The sequence below is a fragment of the Channa argus genome, chromosome 3 (assembly GCF_033026475.1).
Source record: "Channa argus isolate prfri chromosome 3, Channa argus male v1.0, whole genome shotgun sequence".
NCBI lineage: Eukaryota > Metazoa > Chordata > Actinopteri > Anabantiformes > Channidae > Channa > Channa argus.
In genome coordinates this window covers 22,477,722-22,495,179 of record NC_090199.1, presented here as the reverse complement: position 1 = coordinate 22,495,179, position 17,458 = coordinate 22,477,722, and the positions used below count along the sequence as shown (strand labels likewise).

The 17,458-nt window shown below is 41.2% G+C and overlaps 1 protein-coding gene across 1 annotated transcript in view; it reads left to right on the top strand.

The window, feature by feature from the left end:
• The first annotated feature begins 3,146 nt into the window (after positions 1-3,146).
• Positions 3,147-17,458, top strand: part of jupa (junction plakoglobin a) — an 18,454-nt gene continuing 4,142 nt past the window's right edge. Inside the window, exons 1-10 of the mRNA XM_067498015.1 lie at positions 3,147-3,304; positions 12,795-12,844; positions 13,271-13,432; positions 13,522-13,775; positions 14,683-14,921; positions 15,379-15,580; positions 15,958-16,102; positions 16,300-16,403; positions 16,522-16,860; positions 17,269-17,421. Of these exons, the coding sequence (XP_067354116.1) occupies positions 12,832-12,844; positions 13,271-13,432; positions 13,522-13,775; positions 14,683-14,921; positions 15,379-15,580; positions 15,958-16,102; positions 16,300-16,403; positions 16,522-16,860; positions 17,269-17,421 (1,611 nt within the window). The 5' untranslated portion in view covers positions 3,147-3,304; positions 12,795-12,831. The remainder of the gene's footprint in view (positions 3,305-12,794; positions 12,845-13,270; positions 13,433-13,521; positions 13,776-14,682; positions 14,922-15,378; positions 15,581-15,957; positions 16,103-16,299; positions 16,404-16,521; positions 16,861-17,268; positions 17,422-17,458) is intronic.

The window sequence follows — 17,458 nt, the reverse complement described above, 5'->3', positions numbered from 1 at the left end:
CTGTTAACTTTAGTTGTTTCTTAGTTCACTAATTACACCCAGAGTGGAGCAAATGCTGAACTATTTTAACCTAGAGAGGCGACCACCAAACCCATCTGGTAACAAGCACAGAGAGAGTGTGAATTCAGTATTTATTAGTCTCTGTCTACCTCTAGTGGTAAAAGTCTGTAGAAACAGAAAGAATTTAAAGCAATAATCTGGTGTAAAATATCTCTCCAACTATTTTATGGATATTAAATTAAAGGTGAGCAAACATCTCAGAAACAAAAAAGAACTTGTTCTGAATTCAATATTTGCAGCTGTATGACATGTAAGTGAACTTCACAGAACCCCCTTTATAAAGCTCTATGAGCTCTCTAGGACAAGTGAGTAAATGCTGTTTTCAAGGTAAAACTATATCTGTCCAGCTTAGGTTGTATATAGGTGATTAATACTGTGTCCTTTAGTCTGAATGTGGAAACATAAAAAACTTTTTGTTCTATTTTGGAGTATGATCTTAGTTCACGCTCAGTAAATGCCACGGCCATTAAAACATGTTTTAATACTCAAGGTACAGAGTGCTTCTTACCTTTTACAGGTGATAAGCTGCACCTTTACTCCTCAGTGGGCAACCATCACTAGAGTGTCTATCTTCCATTTGTATGTGTATAATTAATAATTTACCACGGTATCTATCTAGTGAGCTAGTGGTCTTATGCAGGCCACTTCCTCTCACAGGGACACAGGGGGCTATTTCCTGTGGGGTGTGGGGCAGAAAAATAAAGAGGCTGGTATTGTCAAGCTGGGACATTATATCAGCATGTCGTGCCTTTGGAATGAAAGACAAGCTCAGCTGTACCGTGAGATTAATGGCTGTTTGCTGGGAGATTACAGGGCAAAACCTGACTCACGTCTATCAGACAATTCTACAGAGATCTTTTAGAACCCTGCCTATACTCACCATACCTTTGGAAATATAGTTGACATTATTTGTAATGCATACAGAGATTTAAAAAAATAAACTAAGATATAACGTTTAAAACATAAGCTTGATGAGAGCAAGCTGTTTGTCTATGACACAGAACTGCCGCAATACTAAATAATAATGACCACATCCTAAAAATGTGAATATTAAAAAAAACAGGTGGTTTTGGCAGAATGAGCTTCTGGGGAGGTCCCATATGAATACCACTCTTTTAATTCCTGGCTAGTTTTCAAAATAAAGGCACAGTTGTGTCTAAAACAATGGCACCATTCATGTCACTGCTGCCCCCAAGGTCCACTATACAGGGAGATCTGAGAAAGTAAAACAAGTCAAAATCATGCAAACTACAACTATGGTAGGAGAACTAGAATTAGATGGTCAAGTTTAGAGATATGAAGGCACTTTCACTATAGTGATCATTATAACCCATAAGCAACATATTAAAAACCAAGAGTGACAATTGGGCCTCAAGCTATTTTTAAAGGCAGGGCTGTCAGTCCACACATTCACTGACAAATATAATGGCCTGTGTAACCACCAGTGTCCCAGTATGCCTTGTCCCCCTTCACCCTGGCTCTTTTAATCTAGGAGGCACAGATGAATTCTGTCACAATGACACGTAGGAGAGAACGTGACATTGTGCCCTGAGGCAGGACATAGTGTGCAGCTTTATCCTAGTCAGTCATGGCAACAACAAGTGTCTGTGCTCACTTTTAGTATGTTTTTTGTTTTTGTTTGTTTGTTTGTTTAACTGTTGTTTTTGCCTTAACAGATCTAAAATAAGCAAACAAATAACATCTTTTAATTCAGAATTCTTTAATGTCTTAATGACTTTTTCAAAAGAAGAGCTGCTTTTTTCACTGTGGTACTTGGTTATGTATTGGCCGGAAGTCCTTTTTTATTTTCACTTTATCCTTCATGGTGGGATCGCTCCACATGCCGACCGTCCAAATGCAATAGACTCATCGAAATAATGTGTCTACTGCATGTGAAATTCTATACAGCTCTTTATAAATTATGTTTTGTTTATGAATATTTTATAAATTATGTTTGTGGTCACCAGCGGCTTTGATAATTCACTCATTAAACTGAGGTTTGTTTGCTATCAAATTGAAATGATGAGTCAATTAATTAACTTGTCTGCTGTTAGAAATTATCTCAACGAGTTTAAGGGTTTGATTCATTTGTAGAAAAAATGCACTAATCGGTGTATGAAATAGGCCATGTGCTGTTTATATATTTATTTCAGTTCAAACTCAATCTGACAATTTTCACAATCTCCATGTTTCAGATTTTTTTTAAATCATCGCAATTAAGGTTTAGAAAAAGCCATTTTGTATTTTAACGTCAAACACTCAATTGAGAACCAACTGAAACTGCGAGTAATACAGTCGTCAATTATTCATATTATTATTTCACAATCCAGTTTTACAGTAGAAACTGTGAAACATGGGCTTTTTATTTCATTTTGAGTGACACACATTGCATAACTGCGTACACTATGTCCAATATGTTTAATTTTCGTGTGATCGAACCTTTTTCTCTGCCCCTATTCCACACACACGTATAATGCCAAAATAATCGGCAGAAAACGAAATTTTAAACACTGTTTCAAACTTACTGCGCACACACACAAACACACAGCGTATCGTTTCCCGGTCACAGTGACTCATTCGCAAGTCTGGTTTCGTGTTGTAATCAAGGTGTGGCCGGTCAACATACAGGTGAGCAACATTAACACACGGCTCCCGTGTGGTCTCCATTACACTGAGAATCAAAACTAAGATGGCTGAGGCATCAAAAGGTTATTGTAGTACTTCACAGTTGTACTGTTGTCAACGTTACTTCTGAGGAAAGCTTTGCACTGTGAGAAAGCTTCCGATCATCTGGCTGATAAATGACATGTTTACACATGTAGGATAAATAAATCTCTCTTTTAATATGAAATAATCTAAGGTGGTAGTTTAAACGTAGTTGTGGTCTTGTTTAAAGAAACATTACAAAAAAGAAAACAAACAAACAAAGAAATTGTCATTTACTTTTTTGGGGGGGGGACCACAGCTCCCAACAAAGAAACAAGCGTTGACGCGTCTCCCACCTCTCGGAGCTGCTGCAGGGTGGGGTCGGGGTGACTGGGTGAGGGAGGCGGAGTCTGGGGCTGAGGTGACGCTTCTTTGACTCAGTTTTGTTCAGAGGACTGTCGGTCAGCAGCAGCAGCAGCAGCGGTCACAGAGAGAGTGGAGAGAAACAGGGAGAAATTCAGAGAAGTTTCCCGAGGGGGGAAAAATAAATACAGCACTAACCTGGAAAAATCCCAAAGGCTTCAGCGTGTTTCGACAGGTACGTTTCACTGGATGTTTGTTCACTTTTTCCCACAGTTTTGAACCTGGTCACAGCGCCTTTGTTAGTGACGTGTTGTCTTGTCTCAACGTTTTGCGTAAAGATAATTTCTGTCCTGTTTCCTGCTGAAGTGGGAGTGTTTGTGAGGCCTCGTATTTTTGTTACTTTTCGTCTTTTTCCTACATTATTTGCAAAAATGCAGCCGTGTATTTGGGAACACATTTCCGCATGCCTCAAACTGGCCGCTGTTTTTGGGGAATGAAGCGAGAGCTGTGTAGGGCACAAAAGTTTGCTGTCTTACCCTGGACTGACCTTTTGTGTTGCCAGCAGCTCACGGAGCTTTTTGTGCCGGTCTGGAGCGACGTTTAATGACAGTTTCGATCTTTCAACTAGACGTCACCTGTCAATAGAGTCGAACAGTGTCATTAGTAGCCTAGTGTGTGTGTGTGTGTGTGTGTGTGTGTGCGCGCGCGCGCGCGCGAGCGAGCTCACGCCGGCGGGGAACATTTGTGTGAGCGCTTGCGAGGGAGGCAGGTGAGGCGAAAGTTATTACCATACACTTAATGAATATGTCATAAAGATAAGCAAGGAAGAATTTGCTGAGTGATAATGTAGCGCAGAACATATTGATGACAAACTGAAATGGAACTTATCCTAATTGTCATTTAAGCAAAAGTGCCAGTCGTGAGACTTTGCCCTCCCTTTAAACACTGCGGTTTTTCTCAGTCCTCGTGAAAATAAAGTTGAAAATATGAAGGCTTTAAATTATTTAACGGTTTCTGACGTCTTATAGACCAACAACAATCAGTGATTTATACAATGAGGTAATTTTGCGTGTGTGTAGGGGGGTTGTACAATCTTGTTGACGCACATCTGTAGAGTAAGCCAGTAATTATTTCATCATAGCACCATATTTGTGTTGGGTTACTGTAGCTCCCATCCACTCCCACCCTGCTGTTGATGCCACCAATGATGTCTCCAGGTGTTTCCAAATCTCCCATGATGTAATAACCTTAGCAGATGCTCTGAACAAAACTGACAGTACAGCCCCTCCTTCTTGAGGACAACTTTCTTTGACGGGATTTTATTTTTAAAAATCCCCTGAAATCAGCATCTAGCTAAAATCACTTCTATCTTATGCGATTGCAGTCGCCAACTTTAATGTCTATTAAAGTCAGGGCTGACGTTCACATCGGAATTAGAAGTTAAACGGCTTTTCTTCATAACGGAGCCTCACGGTCATTAAATACAAAAGCAATTTGCCTGTTGTTCTTTTGTATGAATTATCAGTGAGTTACCCCATTATGAGGCATGACAAATGGCATCCTCCTCGTATGAGTGTAGTTGAGGTGGGTGGATGTGTGTCAGGTTAGTCAGGCCTCGCTGAGCTTGCCCCGTGTCATCAAGTAGTGCAGCGGCAGACGACCCCCTGGTTGGAAAGCTGTTCCTGTCTGCCTGTTCCCGTAGATTTTGCAGCTACAGCTGTGGTGACATGGTGATAATCCCCACCAGCACTCCCCCGTCCTGCTTAATTCCCTGATACTGTCCTACATTAGCAGAGCAAGGGGCCAGGAGATCCTTCAGTTTATAAATAGGTCTACAGTTTGCAGAGGGGATTACTGTATGGCACATGTCCTAACCTCTTAATTTACTTCAAATTATTTAGTTTTCCATGGATTCGCTGTTATACCTCATCTGTCCAGTAGTGCCTGGCTGAGAACTTTCAAGGGGTTTAGTTACAACTACTCAGTTTGCGCATCGTGTGACCTGCTCTGTCTCTGCAGTATCACCCTGCCTCTGTGTTTTACTGTTCCCATGGAGAAATGGATGCAGAGAGATAAAGTTTCCAATCAGTGACATAGGGGTCTTTGTGGTTAAAGTCACAATGAAGGCACCGAAATGTACAACATCCACAGGCTTCTTCATTCTTTATTGGGACACAGCTGACTTGGCAGCCTCCATACACCCAGTGTTTGATTCATTATTATGTTTGACCAGCAAGAAGTCAGTTGTTATTTCAGTTTTAAAATGGATGTGTTTAGCTTTAATGTTTAGGGTGAATACAGTAATTGGGAGAGCGATCTAAAAAACATTTATTCGTGCAATTTTTATTTGTTTATTTTTTGCTGTCACTGAAAAAAACATAGAATTAAAAGCACTTAGGCGTGCACTGTGGTATAATGCTGACACTAACCAATTAAAACTAATGTCTGATAGTTACTGAAATTATTTATTCACCTTTGACAGTTCTCTTGGATCAAAGCAGGATAAGAAATCGTCTCCTATACTTGGAATGTAAAAATTATTTTTTTTGTTTTGTTTTTTATCACTAGCCGTTTAAAAGCCTCCTGGCCGGTCACTTTGAGTCAACTCCCATCAAAGTACTGTCCAGAGCACCCACGCATCAGTCTGACAGCATGCTAGGAATAGTTGGAGCTGACTGTTTTCTTCATGAATACATTACTGCTGATAATTTTTTCATTACTGGTGACGTATCCCAGCAGGGACGAAGTGAAGTACATTCCAGCACTTACTTACAAAAGACAAAGTTTTCACAGTTAGATGCTTTTGGCTGAGCTCTGCTTCTCAGCGTAGTGACTCTGAGTCCTTGTGTGTCTGTTTTCCTTGTCCTCCTCATCTCAGTCCCTTAATGGCACATCTATGAGAGATTGGGGAAAGCAAGGACAGCAAGGGTGCGGTTGAAACAGAAAGTAAATAATCAGGAAAGCATAACTTGTTAGATACAGAACATCTCAGTAAAAAGTTCTCTTTCAACAGTGACGATATGCAAGATTAACTGAGAGAAATTATGCTCTAATGTTTGAGAGAAAGTTGCGCAACCCTTGGACCTGAGAATCCCTAACAAAACAAAGGGTAAACTGAAAAGAAAATCAAAACCGCTTTTCCTTCCTTTTACTTTCCTTCTTAAACATTTAAGGGTTTCCATCTGACAACAACCATCTATAAAACAAATGACATGACTGTCAGAGTAACTACATTTTTAATAATGGTAGCTTTAACCCTTGAAAATTGAAATTTTATTCTTCTTTTGGCTTTGCATTGAGGTTTCCATACGGGGGAAAAAACTTGAGACTTGTCAGCTGAACTTTCAGCTCTATTCTTCAGGGTCCCTTTAGACTTTTTTCCTCTGCTCCCTCATGCCTCTAATCTCTCTGAAAAATTAATCATCTGTCACATCGCCTCAGTGCTCAGCTGCACACCGATGCGTAGCAGTGGTAGTTCAAGAATAAAAACTCCCCTCTGGACTTTTAAACAGGGCTTTCCAGGGATGCAGTGTTGGCCACCAAACTTGGCTTGTGAACACACAGAGCCATCTTGATGTGTTGCAGCCTTTTTAGTGGCATCCAGTGGGGATACTTGAAACTAGGCTTCCTTTCCTCTGTGACAGCAGTCAGTGGGACAATGCGGCTACTCTTTTCCTCACTATCCCAAACAAAGTAACACAGGAGCTCTCTGTGCCATATCAGAGACTTAGTTCATCGTCTTCCTTCCTCTGTCGACCAGACAACACGAAGCGGGCACATCCAACTTATTGTATGTCCAAAGACAGAATCAGGGAACTAAAAACACCACAGCGAAAAACCTGTTAACTGGGAATCAAACATTGACACGGGATTTAGTTTTTCAAATAAGGGAGAAAAAAAATAAAGTGAAATGGAATCTAGCCATTTGATTTCCAAACTTTTATGATTTATTGTTTGCACAGTACAGGAGACAGTCTTTGGACATATTTCTGTTCCTCCCACACCATCTGATACATGGCGAAGCATTTTGTGAACTTTGTTGCCAAGTGATATTTGCAAATGAGGGTTTATTGCTGCAGAGGATACACCCCTTTTTACTCATTCCCTGCTTCTTTATCAGCTTTGTGCAACTCTATCCCGCTCTGCACTCAGCCACCTCCTCCGAGACAGCTCACATTTCCTTTGATTCACAGTGTGATCCCACAGGGAGTAAACAGCTACACACCAACTTACAGTACAGTACTATATTCCACAGGCTTAATTCTACTAATTTATGTAGCTGCACTGAATTAACTGACAGATCCAGGGGCCATTATCCATTCTGCTGCTTATTTTATTCATTGGCTGTGGCTGACTGTGTTTTCGGGCATGCTTCCAGATCATGCAGGGAAGGGGAGCATGCTGTGCTCGATCTGCCACATTTATACAAATTCAGTTTATGTGTTGCACAAGTGCACACCAGCCGTATCTCATTGTCTGTTCTTTCTCTGTGGGCTTTTGGCATGGCCACGATGCAATGGTCTGGATTTTATCAACTGCCTGTTACAGTCAATTGACAAATACATGCGTGCACACACACTCTCTCTACTGTCTTTTTCCCATTTGCTGAGTGCTCTAGCAAAAATGTGGACTTCAAGCTGTTAATCTGACTTTTCTCAACCTACCACATGACCTTAAAGAGCAGACAGTCGTTTGGCACTATAGTCTTGCACATAAAGTTATGAAAGCTCTCCTTCAAATTTCTCCTCGCTCATCAGACAGCACAGCTGTGTTGGTGAGTCAGATAATGTTGACCACCACTTCCTGTCACCCACCACAATAAATCCATTAGCTGTGCACCACTGCACATCCTCTCCTATTGATTTATAATGAACCGCTATCCAGTGCTGCCTATTATTACAGAACCATAACGGCTATTGTTGTACATGCGCGTGTGTGTGTGTGTGTGTGTGTGTGTGTGTGTGTGTGTGTGTGTGTGTGTGCGTGTATGTGTTGGGAGGTGACCAGGAAGGTCAATGGTAGTGTTAAGCTGTTTCCCAGTTGGACTGCTGAAGAAAAGATGCAAAGATCTCAATGTCAACTACAGCCTGAGCTCTGAAGGCTCAGCTGGCTGCAATGGCCAGGATGATTAGGCTGTGCAAGTGCAATGTGTTGTGTTAAAGTCATCTGGGAAACAGTTTCTAGTTAGAGATGTGATGGCTGCTTGTCAAGAGACCTATATGACAAGGTGGGTGGTTGGGATCTGCAAATGAGGAGTAGCCTACATGTCAAATGGTTGATCCATGCGGATGGTGGAGAAAGCTTTCTAGATGTGTGGTAACATAATTTGCTTTATTTATGTCAGTCTAAAGGTGACATCAGCAAACATGTAAGAAATCACAAACCATCAGATGAGGTTGTGTTTCTACAAGAAACCTGTAATGTTTTGATAAGCATGGCAACTTTGATAGCAAATTATACATTCTTGCTGCAGTCAAGTGAATGAAAGGAATAATACTAGGAAATTGGCCCACTCACTATCTTGAGAAGAGTGAGATGATTCATAATATACTCATGTATGTACAATACATATGAAACTGCAGCCAGGAAGAAGATTGGCTCAGTGTAAAAACAAAAGGCTGTAGTTTTACAGGGGGACATTTTGTACCTATTTTGTGCGGATTAAACAAGATATGTTTTGTTTAATTAGTGAGATCAAGAGGTTCGTTCTGTTACCTATAAAAACAGAGCCAGACTTTCATTTTACTCTAATCTAAGCTAACTGGCTGGAGCATTGTATAAAGCATACAGGCATGAAAGTGGTGCCTTTTTTTTTTTCTTTTTCTTTCCTTTTCTTTTTCTTTTTTGGCAAAATGGCAAACTGTTGCTTTAAATGTAATCCTAATTTCTAAAAGATTATTCTTTTGAAGCAGATGTATAAAAGTTTAGCGTACACAAAAAGTCTGGTAAAAAGTCATGTACGTCCCTGCCCCTCTGCATAAGGCTAAATAATAAATCACTGCAGACACTGTAATGTATGTTAGGAGCCACTCTGGAGTACGACCACAGCTGATCTCCAGCCCCCTGGGCCTCTTCCCTGACCTGATTCATTCCTGCTGTGATAAAAAGAAGAGCTTAGGCCAGCTTAGGCCTCCTGGAATGTTTTTCCTAACTATATGCAGTTTCAGCTACATAACTTTTTAATTATGAGGAGGACACTCTAAGCAGAATACAGTGTCATATCTACAGTTTAGGCCCTCTAGCTGTTCTCTGGGTGTAATCAGCCTCACCCATGTTCCTCATACACTCTCACATACTGTGCCACACCCTGGTTGAGAGGTTGTCACTGCTGAAGAGACACTCCCTGTCTGATGAGTTTGTGGGGGGACATGATGGTGAATCTGTTCTCATGACTGAGAATGTTTATTCATCCACTGTTACAGTAGCCACACACTAATTGTATCTGTATGTTTCAGTGGCTTGTGTCTGAATAAATAAGTTAATTTTAGAATGGTTTGATTTTGTTTACCCACACAGCACAACATTTATGATTGGACATAGGACAGATTGAATATATTATGATAGTGAGGAATGTCACACTAGCATTTCAGTATTGGGTGCATCCATGGTTTTGTTTTGGCAGCTTTTACTGACACGCATTCCTGGTTTTACTGTGCAACTTTTCTTTTGTAAGAAGTCATCCACAGAGGGTGTTGCTTAACAAGATAGTGGGAGGTGATGGGTTGGAGACGTTTTCGTGAGAAAAAAGTGTAACTTCCATTTTACTGTTTTACGTAGGTGAATACAGTAAATGGTAATAGAGATGACAATGAAAGAGCAGGGTCTAGTGAGAATGAAAACATGCATCAGTCATTAACTGAGCAAGGGCAAAGTCCAGTCAATGGGACAGTGTAGCCAACTGCTTTTTATCAGCACTAAGCAAAGGGGGAAGGATCATCAGATAAGTCTTTTTACTCTGTTTTACTACCACCAATATGTACCAAGTAAAGGTTCAGCTCAGTTGTTTTTTTCTGTAAATAGTCTTAAACTTTGTGGATTCTTTTTTTTCTTTGTTTGTTTATTTGAGAGGTGGATGGTCGGGGGTGGTGGGGGGTCATAATAAGACAAACCAAGAGGGAGGGAACAAGAGGAAAACCCTTGTCAGTAAACATGTGAGAACAGTTTCAAACATCCGATGGGTCAGCAGATAAAACCCCCACACTACAGTGCCTGGGCAGAGTTTCTGTTACCTAGGTGATATCCGGGGTGTGTCGCAGCATTGCAATACTTGGCTGACTCCACTACCTCGCCCAGGAAGACAAAGACTACACAAACACTGCCTCTGATTTATAGAGAACTGTAGAATTCTGTGTAGACATTGTACTTTCTCTAGTTTTAGATCAGTTGTGCCTGTACTTTGTTGTGTTTGTAGCCTGTATGTAAATGTAAAAACATTAATTTTAAAGGCTTTGGGAAACAAATAACTTAAACCTCAGGCTCTTACATTTATTCCCATTGATGAATAGATTAAGTACCAGTAGGCACTCCCCATCATGATGAGAAAGTCATCGTGCATGGTTTAAAAAGAAACCACACCTTTTCTTTTAGTTAGAAAAGTAGGAATCCACAGTTATTGCCAGATAAGGTTCTGACTGTTGCCTCATGAGTCATTAGAGCATTGCTTGTAAAGTGGCATGTAGCTGCATGTACAGACTCTCTTTTGGGGCCTGGTCCTGCAGGATCTTATGCCAGACTGACAACAGCTGAAATTCAGTGCTGCTGTTCCCCTTGAGAGTAAAAGCAAGGTAAAAAGACATGTTGGGACTTTACAGAAACACGGGCTTCAGCAGAACATATTTTAAACAAGGGCAGTAAATAACACATGCAGGCCAAGAAGAAATATGTGGGGACTTTTACCTTCTTTGTAGTCCACCAAAATGTCACGGAGAGAAAATCGATGATTAGAACAAATTAATGAGGAACATGCACAGATTTGCTGTTGCACACACGTCGTTGTCAGTTTTCGCTTCATACAAAAAGTCATACAAAACAAAGCCCCTTGAAAAGTAATACACCCATAAACACACCAGTACACTGTGTGACACCTGGGGGAGGAAAAGAAGGCTGGGCAGGCTAAGAGACTGGAACAACACACAACACATCCATATGCAAAGCCAGGGGGCAAAAATGAGGGAGTGTACATCTTGAGCAGCTCCAGTGCAAGGCAGAGGGACAAGGCAGTTTATCTTTGCACACATTCCTACATTCCAAGCCCACTGATCAAGTCTGATTACAGCGCAACATTTTAAGTTGTGCCAGTATGAATTTGCTCTGAGAAGTTTAATGTAAGCTCAGATGAAGGTGTTTATAGCTCATTTTGTGCCAACACAGCATTGTAATATCCTGGCCTTTTAGCCCTGGCTTGCTTTATTGGTAGTACAGACAGAAGATAAGCCCAGTTGCTTATTGCTTGGAATCAAACCGTCCGACAGCTGGTTAAAGCTCACAAAAGGACTTCAAGGATGGAACAGTTTTTCTATTGTCAAATGAAGTTATTTGTTAGTTGATTTTGCCAAACATAGTCTAACAGCATTTCAAATGCATCTGTAGTACCTCCAGAAATCCCTAAACACGCTTTTAAAAAGTACACAAACAGAAATCACAGTGCACATTCAATGTGCTCAGCAATGAATCCTGTCAGTAACAGTCAAACATCTGAAAACACTTGCGTCACAGTGACTGCATTGTACTATCAGTCAATCAGCCACATGCATTGGCAGGCAGCTATTATAAATGCAGATTTTTTCCCCTAGGAGGATGCCTGTGGTGGGGTGACATTCAAACTGTTGAAATGTGGAGATAGAAAGCATCCATGCATTTAGCTTATTGTTCTGTACTAATGTCTTGGATTCACATGTACAAACCAGTTTTGAGATTAATGCACAGAGGTGCATGTATTTAACTGTGAGGTGCATTATAATATAACTTTGTCTGTGTTAAAACATTATGTTACTGTGAGTTCCTGAGTCAGTGTAGCCTGAAGAATGATTTAAAACACCAAATGATGAAGGAGGTGTAGAACAAACATGCACCAACAAGTACCATGGTGGTTACGCAAACCGAAGCATAGTTACATACAAACACAGGACATGCCTAAGAATGCCAGATTACTAAAAATGCATTTAACAAGACCAAGCAGCCAAGGATGTGCATTACATGGTCGGTAGTAGTATTTCACAGTATTTCCAAAAAGTTAAAATGAAGTTACACGTATTTTCTCTGTGGTTTTGGCTCTTGTGTGATGAACGATATGCTCACTGACTGCACATACATAAACACTCCTCCTGCACAGTTAAAACCTGACAAGCAGGTTCTTAATTGCAGTACATCAGAAGCAGGCTGCTCCCACGGCTATATGGGTGGAGGCCCGAGGTGAAATTTGGGCTGGCTAGCATTCCCAACTTACAGCTGTCTTTACCCTCTGTCTCTTGTGAGTTTCTGCTGTAGCTCTGCATTGTCATTTTCAGGTCAGGGTGCATGACTTCAGGGGTGGGGGGTGGTGTTGTTTTGTGAGCTGTGACACTCGGATGGCATATAAATAATGAATGACAGCCCTGCCTAAAAGGACTGAGACTTAGCTGGAATATTTATTCATTAACAAAAATAAGGCATGAAGTGTATCATCATTCATAGTTTTAAACAAATGTGATTGTGTTTTATTTATTTTTATTTGTTTGTTTTTTTAGGTTTGCTCCATTGTTGTTTTGATTCCGTGAGACAAGGATGGCAATGCAAAGTAGGTTATTCAATTTCTTTTCTCTTACTCCTTCTCCATAAAATAGATTTTAATAAAATCCTGCTTTTTTTTTTTTGTTCAATGTATAATGTAAGTACTGTATAAGCTTTTTCTACATTACTTTTAAAGAATAGGAACAGTTTGATGATAACCTTTAGAACGTCCATGTATTGTTGTGTCACTTCCCTATCGTATAGCTAAAGGGTATTTTTATAAACGTGTGTGTGGTGTAGAAGTGAAGCACACCTCCACTGTCAAGCTGTGTTTTGCTTATAATCACAAAATATACTATAATATTTTAAAATTAGAATAAAAATATTTAGGGTACCCTATTAACTTCAGAAATCTCACTCTGTATTTTTTACATTTGTGAACTTTTTCCCAACACTGCTGCTGTCTAACTGTTCCTGTCTTCGCGCATGGCAGTGTCAGATAGTGGCTTGGTGAAGGTGGCAGAGTGGCAGCAAACCATGTATGGTTTAGACTCCGGCATCCAGTCTGGAGCTACCACAGTCAGAGATGATGACGGAGACTACGTCACCTCCAAGCACTACACCATGACCACCACTGTCACAAGGGAGGAGCCTGGTAAGACATCAAGCAGGGCTCAATCCAGCCGTTATGTATGCAGCACTATAGTCGAGTCTGTTTTATTATATTATCTCACTCCTCCATAGACTTGGATACCCAGTATACTATGACCAGAGCACAGCGGGTTCGGGCTGCCATGTTCCCAGAGACACTGGAGGAAGGAACCACCATCTTGTCTACTCAAACAGACCCGTCCCAGATGACCAATGTCCAGCGGTTGGCTGAGCCCTCCCAAATGCTCAAGACAGCCATTATCCATCTGATCAACTACCAGGACGATGCTGAGCTGGCCACACGTGCTGTGCCTGAGCTCACCAAACTGCTCAATGATGAAGACCCGGTGAGGAACGCGGAATCACACACACACACAGTATTTTGGGCAAACATGCCCTTTTTGGATGTATAGAGATTTATTTTCATCTGCTACACTTAATAATGATTAGCAAATCTGACGTCCTAATAAAAATATACCAGCTTAGTGTATTTCTTTATATCAAATCATGTATACAGTAGTAGTATAGTAGTGAAAGAATTATCCAGTTGACAGAAAATAAAATAAGTGTCAGCATTTTTGGACATACATACATAGTCTTATTTGCATTTTTACTGATCAGTAAAAAACAAGATTAAAACCACTCTCATGTCTGTATGGCTACAGTCAGCAGCTGGTTGGTGTAGCTTAGCATGAAGACTGGAAGCAGGGGAACACAGATGACCTGGCTCTGCCCAAAGATTAGGAAATGTAGTAACTAACATCTCTGAAGGTTACTGATTAAAACGTTATAAATCTATGGTTTACATGTGAAATGAACTGAAGTCTAAAATGACACATTATTTGCAGACGGAATAATGGCAAGATTTGAGGAAGTAACATCACCGGCCTTTATAATAAACCAAGCAAAGCAGCTTTATATTTACCACCAAGATATCAGACGTGTTGGTCTTCTCAGTCTCTGCAAGAAAAATAAAAGGTTTACTTTCAAGATGTAGAAATATGAACTACAGCTTTAACAATCTATTAACTGTTAAGTGCTTCATGTTCTCAGATCTGTTGTTTTTATTTATTTTATGCCCCTGTTGAAGTTGAGAAATAGGTTTAATATACAGTCAAGGTTTTTTGTTTCACTCCTATATGTAAATCGCACTTTATAACAGAAGCACCATTTAAAAAACCCAGGTAGCCATTTGCAGTCTCATCTCTACCTTTTAACAGTTCTTACACCTTTTTTCCATCCATCTCTCACCAGATGGTAGTTAACAAGGCAGCACAGATCGTCAACCAACTTACACGCAAAGAGGCATCGCGCCGTGCGCTGATGCAGTCCCCTCAGATGGTGGCAGCGGTGGTGCGGGCCATGCAGAACACAAGCGACATGGAGACCGCACGGGCCACAGCCAGTATCCTCCACAACCTGTCCCACCAGAGAGAGGGCTTGCTCTCCATCTTCAAGTCTGGGGGCATCCCTGCTCTAGTCCGTATGCTCAGGTACTGCCAGACACAGAACAATATACAGATTATAGTGTAAGTTTTTATATTCAGTTAGGTGTGTATGTTGAAATATATTGTCTTTAATATAGTGAATGCTCAACAGGAAATAGTCTGAAATCTGAAAGAGTTTTAGAAAACACCTTTTAGCAAAACTTGCTGGTGACCTTTTGTTCCTCCCACTATAAGTTCAGTTTATTCACATTTTCTGAAGTGCGTCAACTTGCGTTCTGGGAACTGTAGAAAATTGCAATCTTAAGAGAAAGTGAATAAAGCACATTAATTAAACTAGAACCAACTAGCTGGTAAATAGAAAAGAATATAAAAAAAAAATAATAAAATAATGTGTGAAGATGCTTAACAGTGAGTACTTAGAGTGATGCATTTTCTTCCTTTTGTGCCTGGCAATTGCGGTTATTTTGTGATCTGCATTAACCTACCTGTTTCTCCTTGTCAGCTCTCCCATGGAGTCTGTGCTCTTCTACGCCATTACCACACTCCACAACCTGCTGCTGCACCAGGAGGGTGCTAAGATGGCTGTGCGTCTGGCCGACGGCCTCCAGAGGATGGTTCCCTTGTTGAAGAAGAGCAATCCCAAGTTCCTGGCCATCACCACAGACTGTCTGCAGCTGCTGTCGTATGGCAACCAGGAGAGCAAGGTGTGTGTGTGTGTGTGTGTGTGTGTGTGTGTGTGTGTGTTAAAATGACAGGTACATATCATAGCAGCTAAATACTGTAACATGAGAGTCGCAAAGTTGTGGTGCTTGTGTGTACATGTGTTTTGTTTTGGGTGTTGCCTGTGTACAGTGTTCTGGCACAGTGAGGCTATAGGTGTGGTGATTTAGTGAGAGTAGTCAAATGAGGATTTAGGATTGACTGGTGTCCTGGACAGGTCATTGCTTTGTTGAAACTAGAACTTTGTAAACTATTGGTAAAAGGAGCCCTTTTACCAATAGTTTACAAAGTTGTTTAAAAGGTAATTTCATTCTGCCCTTTGGGTTCCTACACATACTCAGATAGTTCCACTGTTTCGCAGCTGATCATCCTTGCCAACGGGGGCCCTGAAGGTCTAGTTCACATCATGAGAAACTACAACTATGAGAAGCTGCTGTGGACCACAAGCCGTGTTCTCAAAGTCCTCTCAGTGTGCCCCAGCAACAAACCTGCCATTGTAGAGGCTGGTATGTAATATATGTTTTGTGTCAGCACACACCTGTGTGTGCACAAAGTAAGTCATACAGGTGTGTCACCTTTTTTTTTTTTTTTTTTTTTCCCCCCCACCTGAATTGTGGCTGCTGGCTTCTTATCAATACTGAACCACATGACAGGAAATTTTATTAGATGTTGCTGAGACGTTTACCATTTTTGTTCTCTGCAGGTGGGATGCAGGCTTTAGGTAAACACCTCACAGGCTCAACTCAGCGTTTGATGCAAAATTGCCTGTGGACCCTCAGGAACCTGTCTGATGCTGCCACCAAGCAGGTCTGTGTCCACGTTTACATTTCTTTATTTTTTCCTCTTTTTGACTTGTAAACCTTTCTATTTCTCATAACCCCTAATGCAATTAAACTGCCTGAAATCACTCTCTTCTCTTTCCCAGGAGGGTATGGACAGCCTGCTGCAGGTTCTAGTCGGACTGCTCAGTTCAGATGATATCAACATGCTCACTTGCTCCACCGGCATCCTGTCTAATCTCACATGCAACAATGCCCATAATAAATCTCTGGTCACTCAGAACAATGGCGTTGAGTCACTGATCCACGCCATTTTGCGTGCCGGTGAGAAGGAGGATGTGACTGAACCTGCAGTTTGTGCTCTGCGCCACCTGACTTCACGCCATTCGCAGGCAGAAGAGGCACAGAATGCTGTGAGGAGACACTATGGCATCCCCGCCATCAGCAAGCTGCTCAACCAGCCCTACTACTGGCCTGTACTTAAGGTAGGGGGAAGAAGGCATGAGAGTATGTTCTTACTGAGACATAAGAATAAAGCCCATGTAAGGAACCTCTGGCAGGAAGGCCATAGCAGACTGGACAGAGTTAGCCAGAGAGAACATAAATTAAGGCCTATGGACAAAACCCAAGAAGAGATAATGGGTTTGGTTTAAAAATGAAGTCTGGGGGGAGGCAACAGATGGACAAAGAGAGTAGCAGATAGAGGACCAATGTGTCAGTCAGCCTTAAAGAGCTGCATATGGCAACAGGAACAGTACACTTTACAGGAGCAGGAAAAAATAAATTAATGCAGAGAAAAGCTTAAAGTTTTGAGGCAGTATTCTTTTACTTGCTGACTAGTAACAATGAACAGTGTCAAGATGATATCCTTGCCTCTCTTCCCTCCCTTGAAGGCTGTGGTTGGGCTGATCCGTAACCTGGCCCTGTGTCCAGAGAACCAGGCCCCTCTGAGAGATGCAGGAGTAATCCCCCGTCTGGTCAACCTGCTGCTCAAATCTCACCAGGATGCTCAGAAACCTGGCTCAACGGCTCAGCAGACATACCAGGTGCATGATTGGCTAGTGTCAAGTTTATTTATGATCA